Below are 18,589 nucleotides of genomic sequence, written 5' to 3'. Positions count from 1 at the left end.
CACACACAACACGTACACACTAACACACACACACACACACACACACACTAAAACTCACACACGATCACACATTCACACAACATGCGCAGACACACCCACACACACGCACACTCACACAACATGTACACACTAACACACACATGCACACACACACACGCGTACTCACACACGCTCACACACACTCACACATGTACACAACATGCGCAGACACACCCACACACACTCACACAAGCACACTCACACAACACGTGCACACTAACACACACTGAAACACACACAGTGCAGGAAGTGATTTCAAACCGAAAGTGGTGTTAAGTCCCCATCACACATCTGAGGTGTGGGAAACATGAACAAAACGCTTTCAGTGAATGCAAAAGAAATTGCATTTATTATGCCAGTAAAAGTATTAAAATATCAACCACTATTATTTATTAATATTATTAATGTAATTATTATTAAATGTAAACATCTTACCACTTTTATTTTATTACAACTTTAAACAAACCTGGACAAAAAGTTGGTCAAAAAGTTCATGATTAACTTAAAAAAAATAAACATACTGTTTAATATAAAAAGTTGAAAAGTGAGTTAAAAGCCCAGGCACTTATGAACCAATCAGCATCCAGCACTAATCTGCTGTTTTTATCAGCCAATCCGCATAGAACACTGGCCTTGCTTTCTCCGTCAGCCAATCAGCACGTGTGTGGTAATGCTGGGCATCATGGGATGTCTTCATGCCAGACGTGAGTCAAACTCATCCAACTTTCGTGGATTTACTGGGGTCCCTCTGATCTCCATCATCTTTTACAAGATCCCATAACACTGAGAAGCTCCTGAAGTGGCCTGAAGGGTTCAGATGTTCTAGCTCTGACGAATTTGTTTCTACACTGACAATGAGGGAACAAAAGGGGTGTGAGATACATTGACCAATCAGAGCAGAGCAAGATCTCGGACACCATCTCAAGAGAAGATGAAGAAACAGGTCAGCAACGTTCAATACAGAGGAATCCAGAACAACAACAACAAAAAATGGGTCCAGTCCACCCAGTTACCCCACCCGCCACCCAAATACACCTCACGGCCAGAGAGGAGGGAGGTGGGCGACGCCCACTCAGTTAATCCCAGCAGGACTTCAGCTCACCCACAGCCGTCCTCAAGTTTTTCTTTTTTCCCCAACACACCCCCCCATATCCATCACGGATTTCACATTTCTATATGTAGACCTGTAACCCAGGGAGATGTGCGGTTCCCCGGACTCAGCTGGACGTGCTGCAGAAGCCCGGCAGGCCCTTGGCCGAGGCCAGCCCCGCCCTCGGGAGGTCAGCTGGGCGGAGCTTGCCACGGACGTCCCTCTTTAGGAACTTCTTGTTCTGGATCTCGTCGAGCGAGAGGGACACGGAGCAGCGAGACGGGTTCTCCTTGCGGTAAACGATGCTGTCCTTGATCGCCTCTTTAATGACCTGGGGGGGGAAGAACATCGCATGTTACACAACGTTCCTGGATCTGGAATTCTTCCTCCAATAATCTGGCCATGTTTATCACTTTGAATCTCGTCTGAAAGTTGAGTCGCGGCAACTGGACTTTCTTTCTTTCTTTAACGTAGAGACGTTTCATTCTGCCTCCACAGAACTTTGTCAATCTGAGGGAATCTGGCTTGTGACCACAAATGTATCCTCCAGGTTGGTTTCACCTCAATCCCGCCTTGAATGGATGTGACAGCCCCGCCCTGGCAGCTCCTCCTACCCCCATCAAGCGGGTCGTTAAATGTGGCCGACCTGGTGGGCCTGATTTTTCCGGGGATGGATGAAGTAGGTTGGAGATAAGTTGTGTCTGAGGCCTCCACCTCTGTTGTTGATTTGCACACGCAAAGCTTCCCTCACTCCTTCTCTGTCCAATATTTCAGCATTCTCGTCCAGAAACGAGTGTCCTTTGTCCTTCAGATGAAGGTACACAGCTGATTCTGGCCCTGAGGTGAACCTACTCAAGGCGGGACTGAGGTGAAACCAACCCGGAGGATGAATTTGTGGTCACACACCAACGTCCCTCAGATTGACAAAGTTCTGCAGAATAAAACAGATCTACCTGACGATCGTCCAACCGCTGGCACACGTACATCAATGTTGTTGAGGGTGTTGAACTCCATGAGGTCGTGCAGCTGCTTGAAGGCCTTGTTGGAGTACTGGAAGTTGAAGGTGGAGTAGGGGCTCTCAGGGTCATCAAAGATGTCAAAGTCGGCGAACTCCCGCTCCTGCTCCGTGTCGCGCGGCACCCCTGCAAGTAAGAGTTTCCGAGGTGACTCGACTACGGTCACGGCTGGTCTGTAGACGTGGGGAAGATCTCCTCTGTGTGCGGTATGTAGCACATTCCGCGTGTGCGAATCGCCGTGTTTACTTTGGGGGGGAGATACCTTCACGGCGCTGTAACGCCACGTTTCTGATGCTCCAAGAGGCCGGAGATCAACTCACCGGGCGCTTTGTACGTCCTGAAGTTGATGTTGACCAGCACGAAGTGGATGACCGTGGGGCAGTTCTTGTCCCCTGGCCTGGGTTTGAACACGTAGCACTCCTTCAGACCCTCGCGGTCGAACACCTTGGGGTCGATTTTGGGGAAGGGCAGCTTGTTCATCCGAGCCCACTTCTCCGCCAAGAGCAGCTCCTGCAATGAGGATCAGTAGAAGTTCTCCATCCACCCGCAATACTTCTACTCAGCTAGGACAGATAGCGTGTGATGAATCCAATGTTCTTTCTTAAATTGAACCAGTAGGGACATTAAATGAGTCTCGGTTTTAAAAACGTAGCCTGCTGAGACCTGTAGAAACCCTTTAACTGAAGGTACATTTATATTATTCTGGTTTTGGCTTTTTTGTGTGCTCATGGGCCCTGTTTGTGACCTCTGACCTTGAAGGGGGGGCTGGAGTCGCTGGGCCGGGCCGAGAAGTCGAACGAGATGATGAGGTCGGCGCCGCGCTGCGGGCGCAGGATGAGGGGGTACGGCAGGTTGTAGGTCAAGCCGCTGTCCACCACGTGGATCTTCTTACTCTTCACGTCCAGCGGCTCGTAGATGCGGTCGAACTCGTCGGGGTCTGAGAACATTCCAGAAAACGTTGTACGGTGAACCCCACGGAGCGAATTTCCTCTAAACACCTACAGCCAGTTGGAGATGTGGAGACAAGCAGAGACTCGGACGACATTTTTAATAGCCGCTGACTAACTGCAGCACGGCAGGTGATTTCCATCGACACGAAGTTACCTGGAACCTCATCAAACATCTAAAAAATATTCAAACAAAAAACCTTTTGATGAAAAAAAACCTTTTGGTGACATAGGAAGCAGCTGAGCCTGTGTCACCTTCACCTTCACGCTGAAGGCTGGAGGGCTTCGTTTTCAACAGAAAAACCTTCTAAACGCAGCCAGATCCCACAACTAAAACAAATGGAGGTCCAGGATTCTGGAGAGATTTCCCACGCAGTGGTCATCCGAGGAGGTCCAGATCCTCAAAGTCCTACAACTAACATCGCATATCTGTACCGTAACCGCACGTTAAAGAATAGAGCCCTAAGCTGTATATTTATACGTAAAATGAAACTGCCCTCGTAAGGGTAAATTATGATGGAATTGGAGACGACATAATCATTGATCTGGTTTAACTGGCATTTCCGTCTCAGTTCCATCACATCCCACCATCCAGGACCCCGGCCAGGAACACACTAACCAAAAGCCCTCTTATCATTTCCCAGCATTGCTTTTATAAGCCATTCCCAGCACTCCGCGGGGCTTTGTCTCTTCGGATAGACGGGAACAGTCAGGCGTCCCCCCCAAAGACGCGAACTCTGCGAGGAAATGAGGCAGCCCTGCGTTTTTAATCTACAATTTCCTACAAAAAAAGGGGGAAACGCAGAAATGAAGGGAAAAAACAACGGGGTGTTCTACATTTACAGTATTTACCAGACACCCTTATCCAAAGCAACTTAAAGTCAGTAGTTACAGGGACAGTCCCCCCCTGGAGACACTCAGGGTTAAGTGTCCTGCTCAGGGACACGATAGTAGTAAGTGGGGTTTGAACCTGGGTCTTCTGGTTCATAGACGAGTGTGGTTCCAATCGTGGAACCTCAAAAGGACTGAAGACAATATCACGCTGTGGAGATTTCTGAGTATCTTCACAGTTCTAAAAGCCCCCTCTGGCCGTGTTGGTGGCTGGGTCGTGAGGGTGGCCTGTAACAGATTTTCTCTGTTTAGAATGTTTGGCAAGGTCCACTTTGGTCCACTGTTTACAAGGTCCACAGAGTGTCTCCAGGGGGGGACTGTCCCTGTAACTACTGGTTGTAAGACACTCTGGATAAGGGCGTCTGGTAAATGCTGTAAATGTAAATGTAAGATGCAGAGCTCCATTCTTATAACCATAACCAAGTGGTACTTTGTTGAATCCACTTTCTTTTCCCACAGGACTAACTGGTGTGGTAGAGCAGAGTAGTTCTTTTTTTATCTGTTTACTCTGCTCGTCCCTCGTAGGAGTTCAGCAGCATTCCAACACATGATTAGCCGAGAACAGCAACAGAGTCTGACTTTGTTCTGACTTTAACATCCTGGTTCATCACCTTTCACCTCTGACTGAGGCCACGTCCACATGACAATGAGTTTTCGGTTTCTAAAAAACCTGCGTCCATGCGGGAGCGTTATCTGAAATGTAGTCGTCCACATGGGGACAACAGAGAACGTCCCGAACGCTGTTTTACCCCCCCTCCACACCTGTAGGTAACCCCCCGCTCACCTTGACTGGTGAGAACGTCCCGAGCACTGTTTTATCCGCCTGTGAACGTGCTATCCGCCAAATAGGACGCGTTTGGGGTTAAAGGTCAGGTTGGAGGTTGGGTACATTAGTGTTTTCCCAAAAAAATTCACTCTGGAACCAATTTTAGAAAAAAAACCTGTTGCGGGTCCCCTGAAACGGCGTCTCCGTGTGGACGCAAGGCCAGATCAGATAGAAATGAAAACGTTCTCTTCACCGCAACACACCCCTGTAACACTCAAGTATTGTGACCTGTCACGGCGTCGGTCTCGTCATCGCGGAGCATGAACTCGCTGAAGGGCGAGAAGGGCTGGTTGGCGTTGAGGTTGAGGCCCAGCATGAAGTTGTGGACCTTGCCGGCGCGGCCCTCGCGCGTGTTGAACAGCGCCGAGTCGCTGAACAGCGACGTGAACATCCGCTGGACCCAGCTGGCCTTCACCTGCTGCCGGAACTCGTCCTCGGCCTCCGGGTTCTCCGTCCCGCCTGGCAGACAGCGGAGGCAGACAGGTCACATGCTGGAAAATCACTACGATTCACTTACAAACATGTTCAAATACATGTTCAAATAAAGTAGCGGCGTAAAACCGCAGTTGAATGTGGGCGTGTCTGCGTTGCAGGGAGAAGAGGAGCGGCAACAAATTGTTGTTCCTCCTTCATGACAATGGAGCCATTTCCTTTACTTTCCTTTACTCTACTCGACTTTACTCTACTTTACTCTACTCGACTTTACTTTACTCGACTTTACTTTACTCTACTCTACTCGACTTTACTCTACTTTACTTTACTTTACTTTACTCTACTCTACTCTACTCTACTCTACTCTACTCTACTTTACTTTACTTGGCAGACGTTTTTATCCAAAGCGACTTACAGGAGGAAACCAGCAATTCTCGTTCAGTTTCTATAGATTTAGTTACAAAACTAAGAGTCCTGATAAGGCCGAACTTGTCAGGAATACAACATGCTGGGAATTGTTAAGTGCCAGATTAATATTTTGTGTGTGTGTGTGTGTGTGTGTGTGTGTTAGATTCATCTGAAATACTTTTTGAACAAACTTGGTTTTCTTGGTCTTAAGGTGCTGGTCGTCTCGGCTAGTCGAATGGAGCACCAGCCACTACAGTATTTTTTATTGTTAAGTGCTTTTTAAAGAACTTTTTAAAAATGTTCGGGCAACGTTCTAGTGTGGCGGCGCTCCAGTCGGAGGGGCAGTGGTGGCCTAGCGGTTCAGGAAATGGCCCCGTAATCAGAAGGTGGCCGGTTCAAATCCCGATCCGCCGAGGTGCCACTGAGCAAAGCACCGTCCCCACACACTGCTCCCCGGGCGCCTGTCATGGCCGCCCACTGCTCACCAAACTTTACAGCAAGCTTTAGTCTTGAGAATTAATCGCGGTTAATCAACGAATGAGGCATTTTGCGAACCACTAGTGGCGATAAATAAGTTCATATTGTAATGAACAGCAGGGCCGATATTCTGGTCACTGGCAGCGTGGGGCCACGTTATAACTGGAAAGCAGGAAATGACATCAGACCGTGACTCAGTTCACCGCACACGTTTGCATGAGAGATCAGCCGATAAGTGACATGCAGTCTAACAGCAACCCTAAATGACACGGGTTACGATGTCGGTTTACAGGTTTACCGTCATCTGGTACACGTCTGGCTCATCTGGGGAATGAAAGGTGGGTCGGCACCGGGTGTGTTATCACCGCAACTTTGGGGCGCAGTCCAAACTAGTTCCCCAGTCGGAATGCGTTGCTGTTGTTTATTTAAGCGGCACGGCCGCTGAATGGCGCGCCTTTCCGGTGACGATTCGGGGCGGGGCACCGAACAACCAAATACGGAAAAATACTGAACACAACGTGAACCGATTTAGGGTGCTAGTAGCCTAGCGGGTAAGACACTCGCCTATGAACCAGAAGACTCAGGTTCGAACCCCACTTACTACCATCGTGTCCCCGAGAAAGACACTTAACCCTGAGTGTCTCCCGGGGGGGGGACTGTCCCTGTAACTACTGGGTGTTAGTAGCCTAGTGGGTAACACACTCGCCTATGAACCAGAAGACCCAGGTTCGAACCCCACTTACTACCATCATGTCCCTGAGCAGGATACTTAACCCTGAGTGTCTCCAGGGGGGGACTGTCCCTGTAACTACTAGTGGGTAACACACTCGTCTATGAACCATTGTGTCCCTGAGCAGGACACTTAACCCTGAGTGTCTCCAGGGGGGGACTGTCCCTGTAACTACTGATTGTAAGTCGCTCTGGATAAGGACGTCTGGTAAATGCTGGAAATGTAAAATGTAAAATGATTCTCCATGGACCCAGAGGACCAGAAAAGGGACGGAAGTTGTCCTGCTCCTCACCTTTGCGCGGCTCTTCGTCGTTGTCCACGCTGTTCCTCCCCACAATGTGCTCGGGTTTAATCTGCTCTGTAAAGCACACCAGCCAAATGAAGAACGGCGAACGGCGTTCCTGCGCGTGCATCCACGCCACACTCACCGAGCTCCTCCTCCATGGTGCTGCCGCTCCCTCCGGTCTCCCTCAGTCCCAGCACCCGGTTGAAGAGGATGGAGAATGCACTGCCCCACACACCTGCGGACACACCAACACACACGCGCGCGGCGGGGCGGTCACGCGCGTTCCCGAGGGGGAGGGGCCTGCCTAGTTTACTCGGCCGCGCTCGCCTACCCATGAGGAAGTGCAGCGGGTTCTCCTCGTACTTCTTCACCACCGTCCCCATGAAGAACTTGCTGCCGAAGAGGTCGGGGGTCATGAAGGTGCCGTATTTGGCCATGCCGATCTCGTAGGGGGTGAACTCCACCCAGTCTGTCCGTTTAAAGAAACACACGCACGTCGTTTTTATGAAGTCAGACAGACAGACAAAAAAAAAAAAATCATTTTGAGATTCTGGCAGGACGTTGGCGCCGAATTCAACTCAGCGTGCAAATCAGAGAGCAGACAAGTTCTGTACAGCGGGACACCGGGACCAACATCATTAACACGTCACACACACACACATACAGTGGAGGAAATAATTATTTGACCCCTCGCTGATTTTGTAAGTTTGTCCAATGACAATGAAATAAAAAGTCTCTGAACAGTATCATTTTAATGGTAGGTTTATTTTAACAGTGACAGATAGCACATCAAAAGGAAAATTGAAAAAATAACTTTAAATAAAAGCTAGAAACTGATTTGCATTTCATTGGGTGAAATAAGTATTTGAACCCTCTAACAAAAAAAGACTTAATACTTAGTGGTCAAACCAAGTTTGCACACATTTTAGGAGGAATTTTGGTCCACTCCTCTTTGCAGATCATCTCTAAATCACTAAGGTTTCGAGGCTGTCTCTGTGCAACTTTGAGCTTCAGCTCCCTCCATAGGTTTTCTATTGGATTAAGGTCAGGAGACTGACTAGGCCACTCCATGACCTTGATGTGCTTCTTCTTGAGCCACTCCTTTGTTGCCTTTGCTGTATGTTTTGGGTCATTGTCATGCTTGAACACCCATCCACGACCCATTTTCAATTTCCTGGCAGAGGGAAGGAGGTTGTCGCTCAGGATTTTACGATACATGGCTCCATCCATTTTCCCGTTGATGCAGTGAAGTTGTCCTGTGCCCTTAGCAGAAAAACACCCCAAAGCAAAATGTTTCCACCTCCATGCTTGACAGTGGGGACGGTGTTTTGGGGGTCATAGGCAGCATTTTTCTTCCTCCAAACACGGCGAGTTGAGTTAAGCACTGCAGGATTTTAATCCATTGTGGTGTAATGTGTTTCTAATGGTTTTCTTGGTGACTGTGGTCCCAGCTACTTTGAGGTCATTAACTAACCCCTCCCATGTAGTTCTAGGATGATTTCTCACCTTTCTCAGAATCATTGAGACCCCACGAGGTGAGATCTTGCGTGGAGCCCCAGACCGAGGTCGATTGATGGTCATTTTGTGCAACAAAATGTCATCACCTTCAAAATGTCATCACCTTGTCACCTTCTCTCCCAGCTTCTTGCTAATGGTTTTGTGTCCCATTCCAGCCTTGTGCAGGTCTACAGTTTTGTCTCTGACATCCTTGGACAGCTCTTTGATCTTTCCCATGTTGGAGAGTTTGGAGTCTGCCTGATCGATTGAGTCTGTGGACAGGTGTCTTTTATACAGGTGACTAGTTAAGACAGGTGTCATTCATGAGGGGGACTAATTGAGTTGGAGTGTCTAACCACTCTGTGGGAGCCAGAACTCTTAATGGTTGGTAGGGGTTCAATGAAATGCAAATCAGTTTCTAGCTTTTATTTAAAGTTATTTTTTGATGTGCTATCTGTCACTGTTAAAATAAACCTAACATTAAAATGATACTGTTCTGAGACTTTTCATTTCTTCGTCATTGGACAAACTTACAAAATCAGCGAGGGGTCAAATAATTATTTCCTCCACTGTACACACACAAACACACACACAGGCATGCACGCACACGCGCGCACACACACACACACACACACACAAACAAAGGGGAATACTTTAGTGAGAATGTCAGCTTGTCGCCTTCCGCTTGGCCGTTGCGAAACTGAAACGTTTCCATAAATAATCACCTCCTGACTCAACACTCGTAGTCTCGGGATCCCGAACGCAACACCCCACACGCGTTTACTCAATCCGAAACCCCTCCCGGGCCGGGCACGCCGCCGCATTCCTTCCATTCCGCTCAGCAGCGAGCCGGATGCGGGATTTCGGGTGAGGAAACGTCACGCCTCGTGCGGTGACCTCTGTGTGCTCGTACCTGCCGTGAAGCGTCACCGCCGCCGTATACGAGTAAACACCGGCGCGTGGATATACTCTCATACAGCATCTCACAAAAATGTATTCAAATTTTAATTCAACCCTTCATGTCAGGCGCTGTAAAAAAAAAACATTCGACCTTATTAGACTAAATAACATGGGGGTGTGGCTAAAGCAACTGGTGATTTGCATATTTGTGAATCCTTTTTTAATTTACTTTAAATCACATTCTGACAACGCTGCATTTCACCTTATTTTTAATGAATTCAGCACATGCAGAGGTTTGACCGGTCTGGACCGTAATCTCACGAGGACCCCGACTACGAATACAACCATCCCCTGCACTCTGGTGTAATCGTACTTATATACGATGGTCTCAGCTTCACAGTGACATCATGATCCACGTGCTCGTCACTGAAATGAGTTCAATCCGTTCTTCTCACATTTCGTGGTGAGCAAGTATTAGTATAGTATAAGTCCATTGAGACATACTGTATGTGATTTTGGGCTATATAAGAAATAAATGTTGTTGTTGTTGTATTATTGGGGGTTTGCCATTAGCCATTAGAGGAAGAATTGGAAGAATTGCTGTGTGTGTGGTGCATGTGATGAGAACATCGGTAGGTTCCTCATGTCCATTGGAATCTATTCACGAGAACGAGGAAACAGGCGACTTCCCATTTATGCAAATAATAAATCCAGCGTAATCACATAACACACGCACACACACACACACACACACGTGCTGTTCAAACACACATCTACACACCTGCGAACATGAGCTCGGACACGTCGGGCTTGACATGCAGACAGGTGAAGAGGGGGAGGGGACACTGGGCCTCGTTCACCTTCTCCTGCATTTCGCTGAGTTTACTGTCCATCCTCTGCAGACAAGACAGACAAAAAGTGGCATCGCTTTTAACTCAGAGCCACGTCTGAGTTACCATTACAGCTACGCCAAACCTGCAAACCCCTTTACATTTACCAGACGCCCTTATCCAGAGCAATTTACAATCAGTAGTTACAGGGACAGTCCCCCCCTGGAGACACTCAGGGTTAAGTGTCCTGCTCAGGGACACGATGGTAGTAAGTGGGATTTGAACCTGGGTCTTCTGGTTCACAGGCGAGTGTGTTACCCACTAGGCCACTACCACCCTTTATCCCTGTAAATGCTACGTGCTAAATTTCTAGTGTACTGTTACGATTCAGACGTTACGTAAAGCGAAAGAGTCCTGACGTGATAACATCAACATTCTTCATATTCAGATCAGTAAGAAGCGCATCACCACGGCGCACAGCTCACCGCGGGGATGAGCGTCTCCCCGATCAGCATGCCGAAGATGTCGGTGAAGGTGACCGGCTGCCCGGCCGCCTTCTTGCTCCACAGGGCCTGGATGTAGTTGGTGATGTGCTGTGGCAGCAGCAGCCGCAGGGGGTTGCTGCTGACCCGCTGCATCAGCTCCTGGTTTATCTGGCCCGGGCCTTTACCGGGCCACTCGGGGTGGGAGAAGAGCGTCGACATGTACCTGGCGTTGGAGAAGGGGAACGCCGCATGAACAGGGCCCCCCCGAAGACCCCCCCAAACCCACAAGCAGAGTTCTCCACTCACCAGGTGGAGCCGGACAGCCCGGCGACGTAGGTGGCGCAGTCCAGAACCCCCGACTCGTACAGCGCCTTCATCACGCCCGAGAACCCCACCATGGCCCGGAAACCGCCGCCTGAGCCCACCACCGCAATCACCGGGACCTGGTCAGAGGGGAGGCCGTGACGTCACTTCCTGTCCCTGTTCATGCACATTTCATCACACTCTTCTACACGGGCTGGTCCGCTTTCGAGGTGCAACTCCAACCCCAAAAAAGAAATAGATGTAGAGTTCAACTCTATTGACGGGTGCATAAGGAACGTTGCTGCATTATTATCAATGTCCAACGGTAACTGGGGTGACTGTTTTTTATTGGTCCCTTCTCACCTTCCAGGCAATGAATAGAAGAAAAGCCAAACACAGATACTGTGGGTACAGAAAGTATTCAGACCCTCTTGAATTTTATATTATTCTATATTCTTTGTTATATTGCAGCCATTTTGCAGCCATTAAATAATTACAATTATTGAAGTTATTTTTTTCTACATTAATGTACACACAGCACCACATATTGACAGAAAAACAAAGAATTGCTAACATTTTTGCAGATTTATTATGAAAAACTGATATCACTTGGTCCTAAGTATTCAGACCCTTTGCTGTGACACCCCTATATTTTTTAGCTCAGGTTCTGTCAATCTCTTCTGATCATCCTTGAGATGGTTCTACACCTTCATTTGACTCCACCTGTGTTTGATTATACTGGTTGGACTTGATTATTAAAGCCACACCCCTGTCTATATAAGACCTTACAGCTCACAATGCAGGTCAGAGCACATAAGAATTATGAGGTCAAAGGAACTGCCTGAAGAGCTCAGAGAATTGTAGCACAGATCTGGCCAAGGTTCCAAAAAAATTCTTCTGCACTTAAGGTTCCTAAGAGCACAGTGGCCTCCATGATATTTAAATGGAACATGTTTGGGACCACCAGAACCCTTCCTGAAGCTGGCCAAACTGAGCAATCGGGGGAGAAGGTGAGAGAGGTGAAGAAGAACCCAAAGCTTCTCCTCAGTGCAAGACACATGAAAGCCCGCATGGAGTTTGCTAGAAAAAAGCTCCAAGAAGGTGAGAAATAAGATTGTCTGGTCTGTAGACACCAAGATGACACTGGGCCAAAGGTTTATCTTCCAACAACACAATGACCCAAATCACACAGCTAAAATAATGAAGGAGGGGCTTCACACCACTCCAGGATTGTTCTTGAATGGCCCAACCAGAACCCTGACTTAAACCCCATCTCTGGAGAGACCTAAAAATATCTGTCCACCAACGTTTACCGTCCAACGTGCCAGAACTGGAGAGGATCTGCAAGGAGGGACGGCAGAGAGGATCCCCAAATCCAGGTGTGAAAAACTTGTTGCATCTTTCCCCAAAAGACTCAAAATGGCGCTTCTACTAAATACCGAGCAAAGGGTCTGAATAGTTTTTCCTTCTTAATAAATCGCCAAAAATGTCAACATTTCTGTGTTTTTCTGTCAATGTGGGGAGCTGTGTGTACATTAATAAGGAAAAATGAACTTACATTGCAGCCATATGCTAGAATAAACAAAGAGGGAAAAATGTGAGGGGGTCTGAATACTTTCCGTACCCCAGCGAGGGGTCACCGTCACGGTCGTAGGTAAAACCCCCACATCACCGTGTGTGGGAACTGAAGAGATTAGGAGTTCACACACCAAAGCCGGTAAACTAATTTAATCCTTTACCGAGGACATCATATCGGCGTGTGTGTGTGTGGGGGGTGTGTTTACACACGTCGGGCGGGGCCACTGATTTATTTCATTATGATTCAAACACAGGCCCACGGGTCCTCTGGTTAAGGTCAGCCGATACGAGGAGGACAGTAAATGCAAAGCTTGGCGTGCCGTACTCGCTTCCAGAATTTATACCACCCCTATTCACATGTTATTACTGCACCGTTTCTTTACCCTCGTCTGTGTTACTCCTGCGCTCAGCAATATGCCAGATGACTTTATCACGGAATAGTAAACCAGCCACCTTTATCCCGACAGAACGTTCACTTCTCCAGTCCTGCATTAGCACTATAGAAATGATTTGGTCCAATCTTAGTCCTGTACCTGGTGTACTAACCTGCTGATTACTGGTTTAGTCCACTACACTAAATATGTCCTCATGCTAAGCCAGTAGAGTATCTCTGTAGAGTCTGTCTGAACGCAATTTTACTAGAGTCAGTAGTTAAAGGGACACTCGGGGTTCAGTGCGGTTCTTAGGGACACGATGGTAGTAAGTGGGGTTTGGAACCTGGGACTGAGCCTGTTTTCCCCACCAGGCTACTGGCAGCCCCTCTAATCCAGGTCAGTACCTCCTGTGGGGAGCTGGGCAGGAATTGTGGCTTCTCCATGTGCAGCAGCTTCTTTATTCCCAGCATCACCTTCTCCCGCCGTGCCTGTCGGAACAACTTCTCTTTATCGCACAGGGCCAGGCTGAAGCGCAGGTCCAGGTCCGTGCTGTGGGACGGAAGAGAAACTCTACAGCTGTGATGAATGCTTGGAACGCGGCTCTACAAACGAGATGCTAGAAGTAAGTATTGATGGATTGCGATCTTCTGAGCTGAGCACCACGAGTGTGGTGCCTGTTCAGTGTCTGCCACAACAACACGTTAACCAGCGTCTTAAGGGCGGAACGCTGGGGGGGCGTGGCTCTTAAAAGCAGGAGCTAACCAGCACGTCACCGTCCGTAGTAGTGGTGCTCCTTACCAGACCTCCAAAGACATCTGCAGGTGGACCTTGGTTGCCTGTAACAGAAGAGCATCAGCGTGAGAGGTGGCGGCTGGACGGTGGCTTGACACAGGAAGTGACACGTCTTGCCCGCGAAGGGCCAGCTGACAGCTGATCAAACTAAAAAGTGGCTTAAACGTTTTTTTTCCCTCCTCTACACTGCAGAGCAGCACAATGTGTCACGGTGAAACGTGTCCTCTGTATTTAACCATCACCCTTGGTGACAGTGGGCACCATGACAGGCACCCGGGCAGCCATGACAGCCATAACGTCTATTATTTTGTGAAAATGACGTGGTTGTCATTGTGAAACACTGCGGCGCAGCACACGGTGACACGGTGAAACGTGTCCTCTGTATTTACCATCACCCTTAGTGACAGTGGGCACCATGACAGGCACCCGGGCAGCCATGACAGCCATAACGTCTATTATTTTGTGAAAATGACGTGGTTGTCATTGTGAAACACTGCGGCGCAGCACACGGTGACACGGTGAAACGTGTCCTCTGTATTTACCATCACCCTTGGTGACAGTGGGCACCATGACAGGCACCCGGGCAGCCATGACAGCCATAACGTCTATTATTTTGTGAAAATGACGTGGTTGTCATTGTGAAACACTGCGGCGCAGCACACGGTGACACGGTGAAACGTGTCCTCTGTATTTACCATCACCCTTAGTGACAGTGGGGACCATGACAGGCGCCTGGGGAGCAGTATGTGGGGACGGGACCTTCATCAAGGGGACCTCAGTGGCACCTCGAGCTTTGAACCCACGGGCCCAGTGAGAAGAAGACGCTCCTGCTGCCTTAAAGTGACGTGAGGTGCAGCCGCGAGGTCAGACCAGGTCAGGCCGACTGCAGCAGAACAGTCAGGTCAGGAACCGGGGGAGTCTGTGTTTTAATCTCCTCCCCATGAATGTCTGTTTCTTCTCGCTCGACACACACTCCACAATCTTCACCACACACACACACACACACACACAGTTCTACCATCCATCTCCAACCTACAGAACACAAACCTCAGAACCTTGCGGATCCATTTACATTTACAGCATTTAGCAGACGCCCTTATCCAGTATTTACAGGGACAGTCCCCCCCCCTGGAGACACTCAGGGTTAAGTGTCCTGCTCAGGGACACGATGTTAGTAAGTGGGGTTTGAACCTGGGATCTGTGCCACATATGGGATGTGGAGGACATGAACCTGCTGGTCCGAGCTACTTCCTGCTTCGAATTTGCCGCTCTGCCGCTCGGTCGGCGCGGTGGGCGAGAAAAGTGAAGCAGCTCCTCAACACTTATTCTTACTTTTCCAATGAGGAAGGCGACCGTCTCCGTCTGGTCCACCTTGATTTTGGAGATGTCATAGGAGGCGGTGCCCAGTGTCTCGTCCATGAGATAGTTGGAATCCATCAAGGTCAGCTGAGAAGACACACACAGCCAGACGGTGAGTCTGGTGGCATCCTGGAGATAAGACAGATTCTATTCCCGGTCCGGGCGTCTCACCTCGAGAACGTTCTCCTGGTTGGGGTCCAGGATGAAGTGGAAGGTCTCGTTCCACTGAGGGTTGATGTCGTTGTCGATGTGCCGCGTCTGTTTGCGGCTCTCTGGAGCCGCCGGAATAAAGAGCTCCACGTAGGGGTCAGGAGTGTCCACTGCACAAACACACACACACACACACACACACACATCGGTAGAACCAAGCTGAGCACCACAATCAGCTAGTGGACCAGCATGCAGTTACGGAAGTTCTCCTGATTTAAGTTCCTCGGCGCAGCTCGGCGAGAAGGCGTTTCGAGACGCGTTTTATCAGATCTGCGCGTCACTCGCAGTCATTCTGAAAGTGAACTGGCGAGGGCCGTCGGGGGCGATGATGCCGGCGAGAGCAGGCACCTTCTCAACGTGTCCACTACAGTAAATATGTCCTCATGCTAAGCCAGCAGAGTATCTCTGTAGAGTCTGTCTGAGCGCAATTCTGTCTGATCACACACACACACACACACCACATACATACACACACCACACCAACACTCACACACATATACATACACACCACATACACACACACACACTTACAGAGGTCGCCCAGCGCTCCTTTGGTGACATTCTCTGCCCGCTGGACTGTCACTGTGAACTTGTGCGAGTACTGCTGCTCCACCTGCAAACACACACATAGCAGCGTTCAGAACGTTCCGAGAACATTCCGAGAACGTTCCAAGAACGTTCCCATTCATCAGCACCAGGAAGGCTCTGGACGAGGAGGCGGTTCCATCTCAGCTCTCCCTAATTAACATGTTCTCATTTTTACACTTGGTTCCATGGTTTCTGTCGGTAATCATTCCCCTAACGGAGAAGTGGTCACATGGTCACGTGTGGAAGGAGATGAGGAGCTTACAATGATGTACTGGTACGGGTCTATGGCAGACATCCTGAGGCCAGACAACGGTCTTCAGATCAGCAGAGACTTCGCCACAAACTGCAGGAGGGCAGAGAGTAAAAAAAAGAGGACAAAACACACACACGCACATGCACACACACACACACACACGCACACACAATGACGACAAGATAGCATTTATCAGGGTAGAAGATGAGAGTGGTCTCCTGACGCACACAGCGTTATATACACAGACTTATCTGAGCCATGAGCACTGCACACACACACACACACACACACATCAGCATCATGTCCAATCCCAGGCCAGCAGTTGCTCACATGTGTGTGTTGTGACAGAGGAAGTGTGTGTGGCGAACAGACTTAGATAAGCCTGAGAAAGTTCTCCTCTGCTTCATAACACACTGATGGAGGTTGCAGCACATGAACACGTGACTCAGCAGACACATAAAGCTGGGAGGGGTTACACACACATACTCACACACACTCACACGCGTACTCACACACACGTACTCACACACACATACTCACACACACACTCACACACACGTACTCACAAACACACACACTCACACACACACTTACACACACACACTCACGTACTCATACACACACATACTCACACACACTCACACGCGTACTCACACACACGTACTCACACACACATACTCACACACACACTCACACACACGTACTCACAAACACACACACTCACACACACACTTACACACACACACTCACGTACTCATACACACACATACTCACACACACTCACACGCGTACTCACACACACACACACATACTCACACACACACACTCACACACACGTACTCACAAACACACACACTTACACACACACACACTCACGTACTCATACACACACACCGACACACACACACACGTACTCACAAACACACACACACACACACACTCACGTACTCACACACTCAAACACACACACGTACTCACACACACACACTCACACACACTCACACACGTACTCACACACACACATATACGTAACACAGATAAATACATACACCCTCAGCAACCACACACACACTCACATACACATATATTCTCACACACACACATTTACTAGCATAGACACACACACTCTCACTGTGAGTGTTTAATCGAGCATGATGTTCCGCTCTGTGCACGTTTGACTCGCCACGTACTGTGCAGCCGCGTCCAAACCCGCTTTCCGTCCAAGTCTGGAGACGCTGGAACCCGCGCCAGACACACACACACACACACACACACACATTAGTGTGACTATCAGGGACAAGAGTGACAGAGAGTGCTCGGAATGACATTTATCTACTGATCACACACACACACACACACACACACCACATACATACACACACCACACCAACACTCACACACATATACATACACACCACATACACACACACACCACCAACACACACATATATACATACACACACACCACACCAACACACACACACATACATACACACCACATATACATAACACACACACACCACCAACACACATATATATTCATACACACACACCAGCAACACACACACATATACATACACACCACACCAACACACGCATACATACACACGTGGTGTATAAATGCGAGGAAAAGAGTCTCTACTGGACAGGAGACTAATGAACAGAAACATCATCGTTCACGGTTACATTAAAAGCCACTTTGCGGAACCTTTAACTTCCCGACTGTCGCTGCAGCGCCGAATGAATTAATAATAATAATACTAGATAACTAAATAAAAGTGATATAAAAACGTGGCCCCGCTCACCTGCTCATCGGTCCGGAGCTCCGCGGCTCTCCGGCTCTGTGCAGCCCGACAGCGGGAGGAGGCGGATATCTCTCACCGCGGACCGAGTCGGAAATGCCGCCGCCGCCGCCGCCGCGCCTCCTCTCGGCCGGGGACTTAATGCCGGAAAAAAACAAAAAAAAGCAGACGCGACAGGCTCGGAAAATGGCGCAAACCGCGGCGGCTCTCGGACTGGCGTCGCAGCCGGACGTGGAGTGCGGGCGGACAGGCCCGGACGCGCAGCTCAGGCGGGACGAGCCGCTCCTCTCCCCCGCCGCAGGAGCGCAGACCTGCCCGCTAGAGGGCGACAGAGGCCCGGGGCAGGTTCACGTTCAGCTCGCATTCAAAGACGCAGCACGGTTCCTTTTTACTTTTAAATACTCTTATTATGAAGAAAAAGCTCTTTTATTCACAAACACACCTTTATACGCATACACATATGGGAAAATGTATAC

General features: G+C 49.0%; 1 protein-coding gene across 2 annotated transcripts; it reads right to left on the bottom strand.

Annotated features, from left to right (window-relative positions):
* Positions 1-462: 462 nt before the first annotated feature.
* On the bottom strand, positions 463-18,427 carry LOC114768816 (cytosolic phospholipase A2-like). Of its 2 annotated transcripts, XM_028961120.1 has the most exons (19): positions 18,117-18,427; positions 17,502-17,546; positions 16,321-16,401; positions 16,002-16,083; positions 15,432-15,580; positions 15,234-15,347; positions 13,908-13,945; positions 13,514-13,658; positions 11,161-11,297; positions 10,855-11,077; positions 10,321-10,435; positions 7,474-7,611; positions 7,285-7,377; positions 7,149-7,214; positions 5,038-5,268; positions 2,898-3,082; positions 2,466-2,655; positions 2,114-2,271; positions 463-1,460 (listed from the first exon to the last, which is right to left on the bottom strand). In XM_028961120.1, exons 3-19 carry the CDS (start codon positions 16,351-16,353, stop codon positions 1,257-1,259), a joined length of 2,301 nt encoding a protein of 766 aa, XP_028816953.1. In that variant the 5' UTR covers positions 16,354-16,401; positions 17,502-17,546; positions 18,117-18,427; the 3' UTR covers positions 463-1,256. The 2 variants fall into 2 exon arrangements, with proteins under 2 accessions (XP_028816953.1, XP_028816952.1); XM_028961119.1 differs by lacking the exon at positions 17,502-17,546.
* Positions 18,428-18,589: the final 162 nt, after the last annotated feature.

This window comes from Denticeps clupeoides, chromosome 19, assembly GCF_900700375.1.
Source record: "Denticeps clupeoides chromosome 19, fDenClu1.1, whole genome shotgun sequence".
NCBI lineage: Eukaryota > Metazoa > Chordata > Actinopteri > Clupeiformes > Denticipitidae > Denticeps > Denticeps clupeoides.
This window is presented reverse-complemented; position numbering and strand designations above follow the sequence as displayed.

What these genes read in the sequence shown, in the direction of transcription:
- LOC114768816 (XM_028961120.1), bottom strand. Translation starts at nt 16,353, where the DNA reads ATGTCTGCCATAGACCCGTACCAGTACATCATT. An exon ending in ACCAGGAGAACGTTCTCGAG is followed by an intron (nt 15,348 to 15,431) that starts GTGAGACGCCCG and finishes GTGTCTTCTCAG; the next exon opens with CTGACCTTGATGGATTCCAA. An exon ending in CGAGACCGACGCCGTGACAG is followed by an intron (nt 3,083 to 5,037) that starts GTCACAATACTT and finishes GAATGTTCTCAG; the next exon opens with ACCCCGACGAGTTCGACCGC.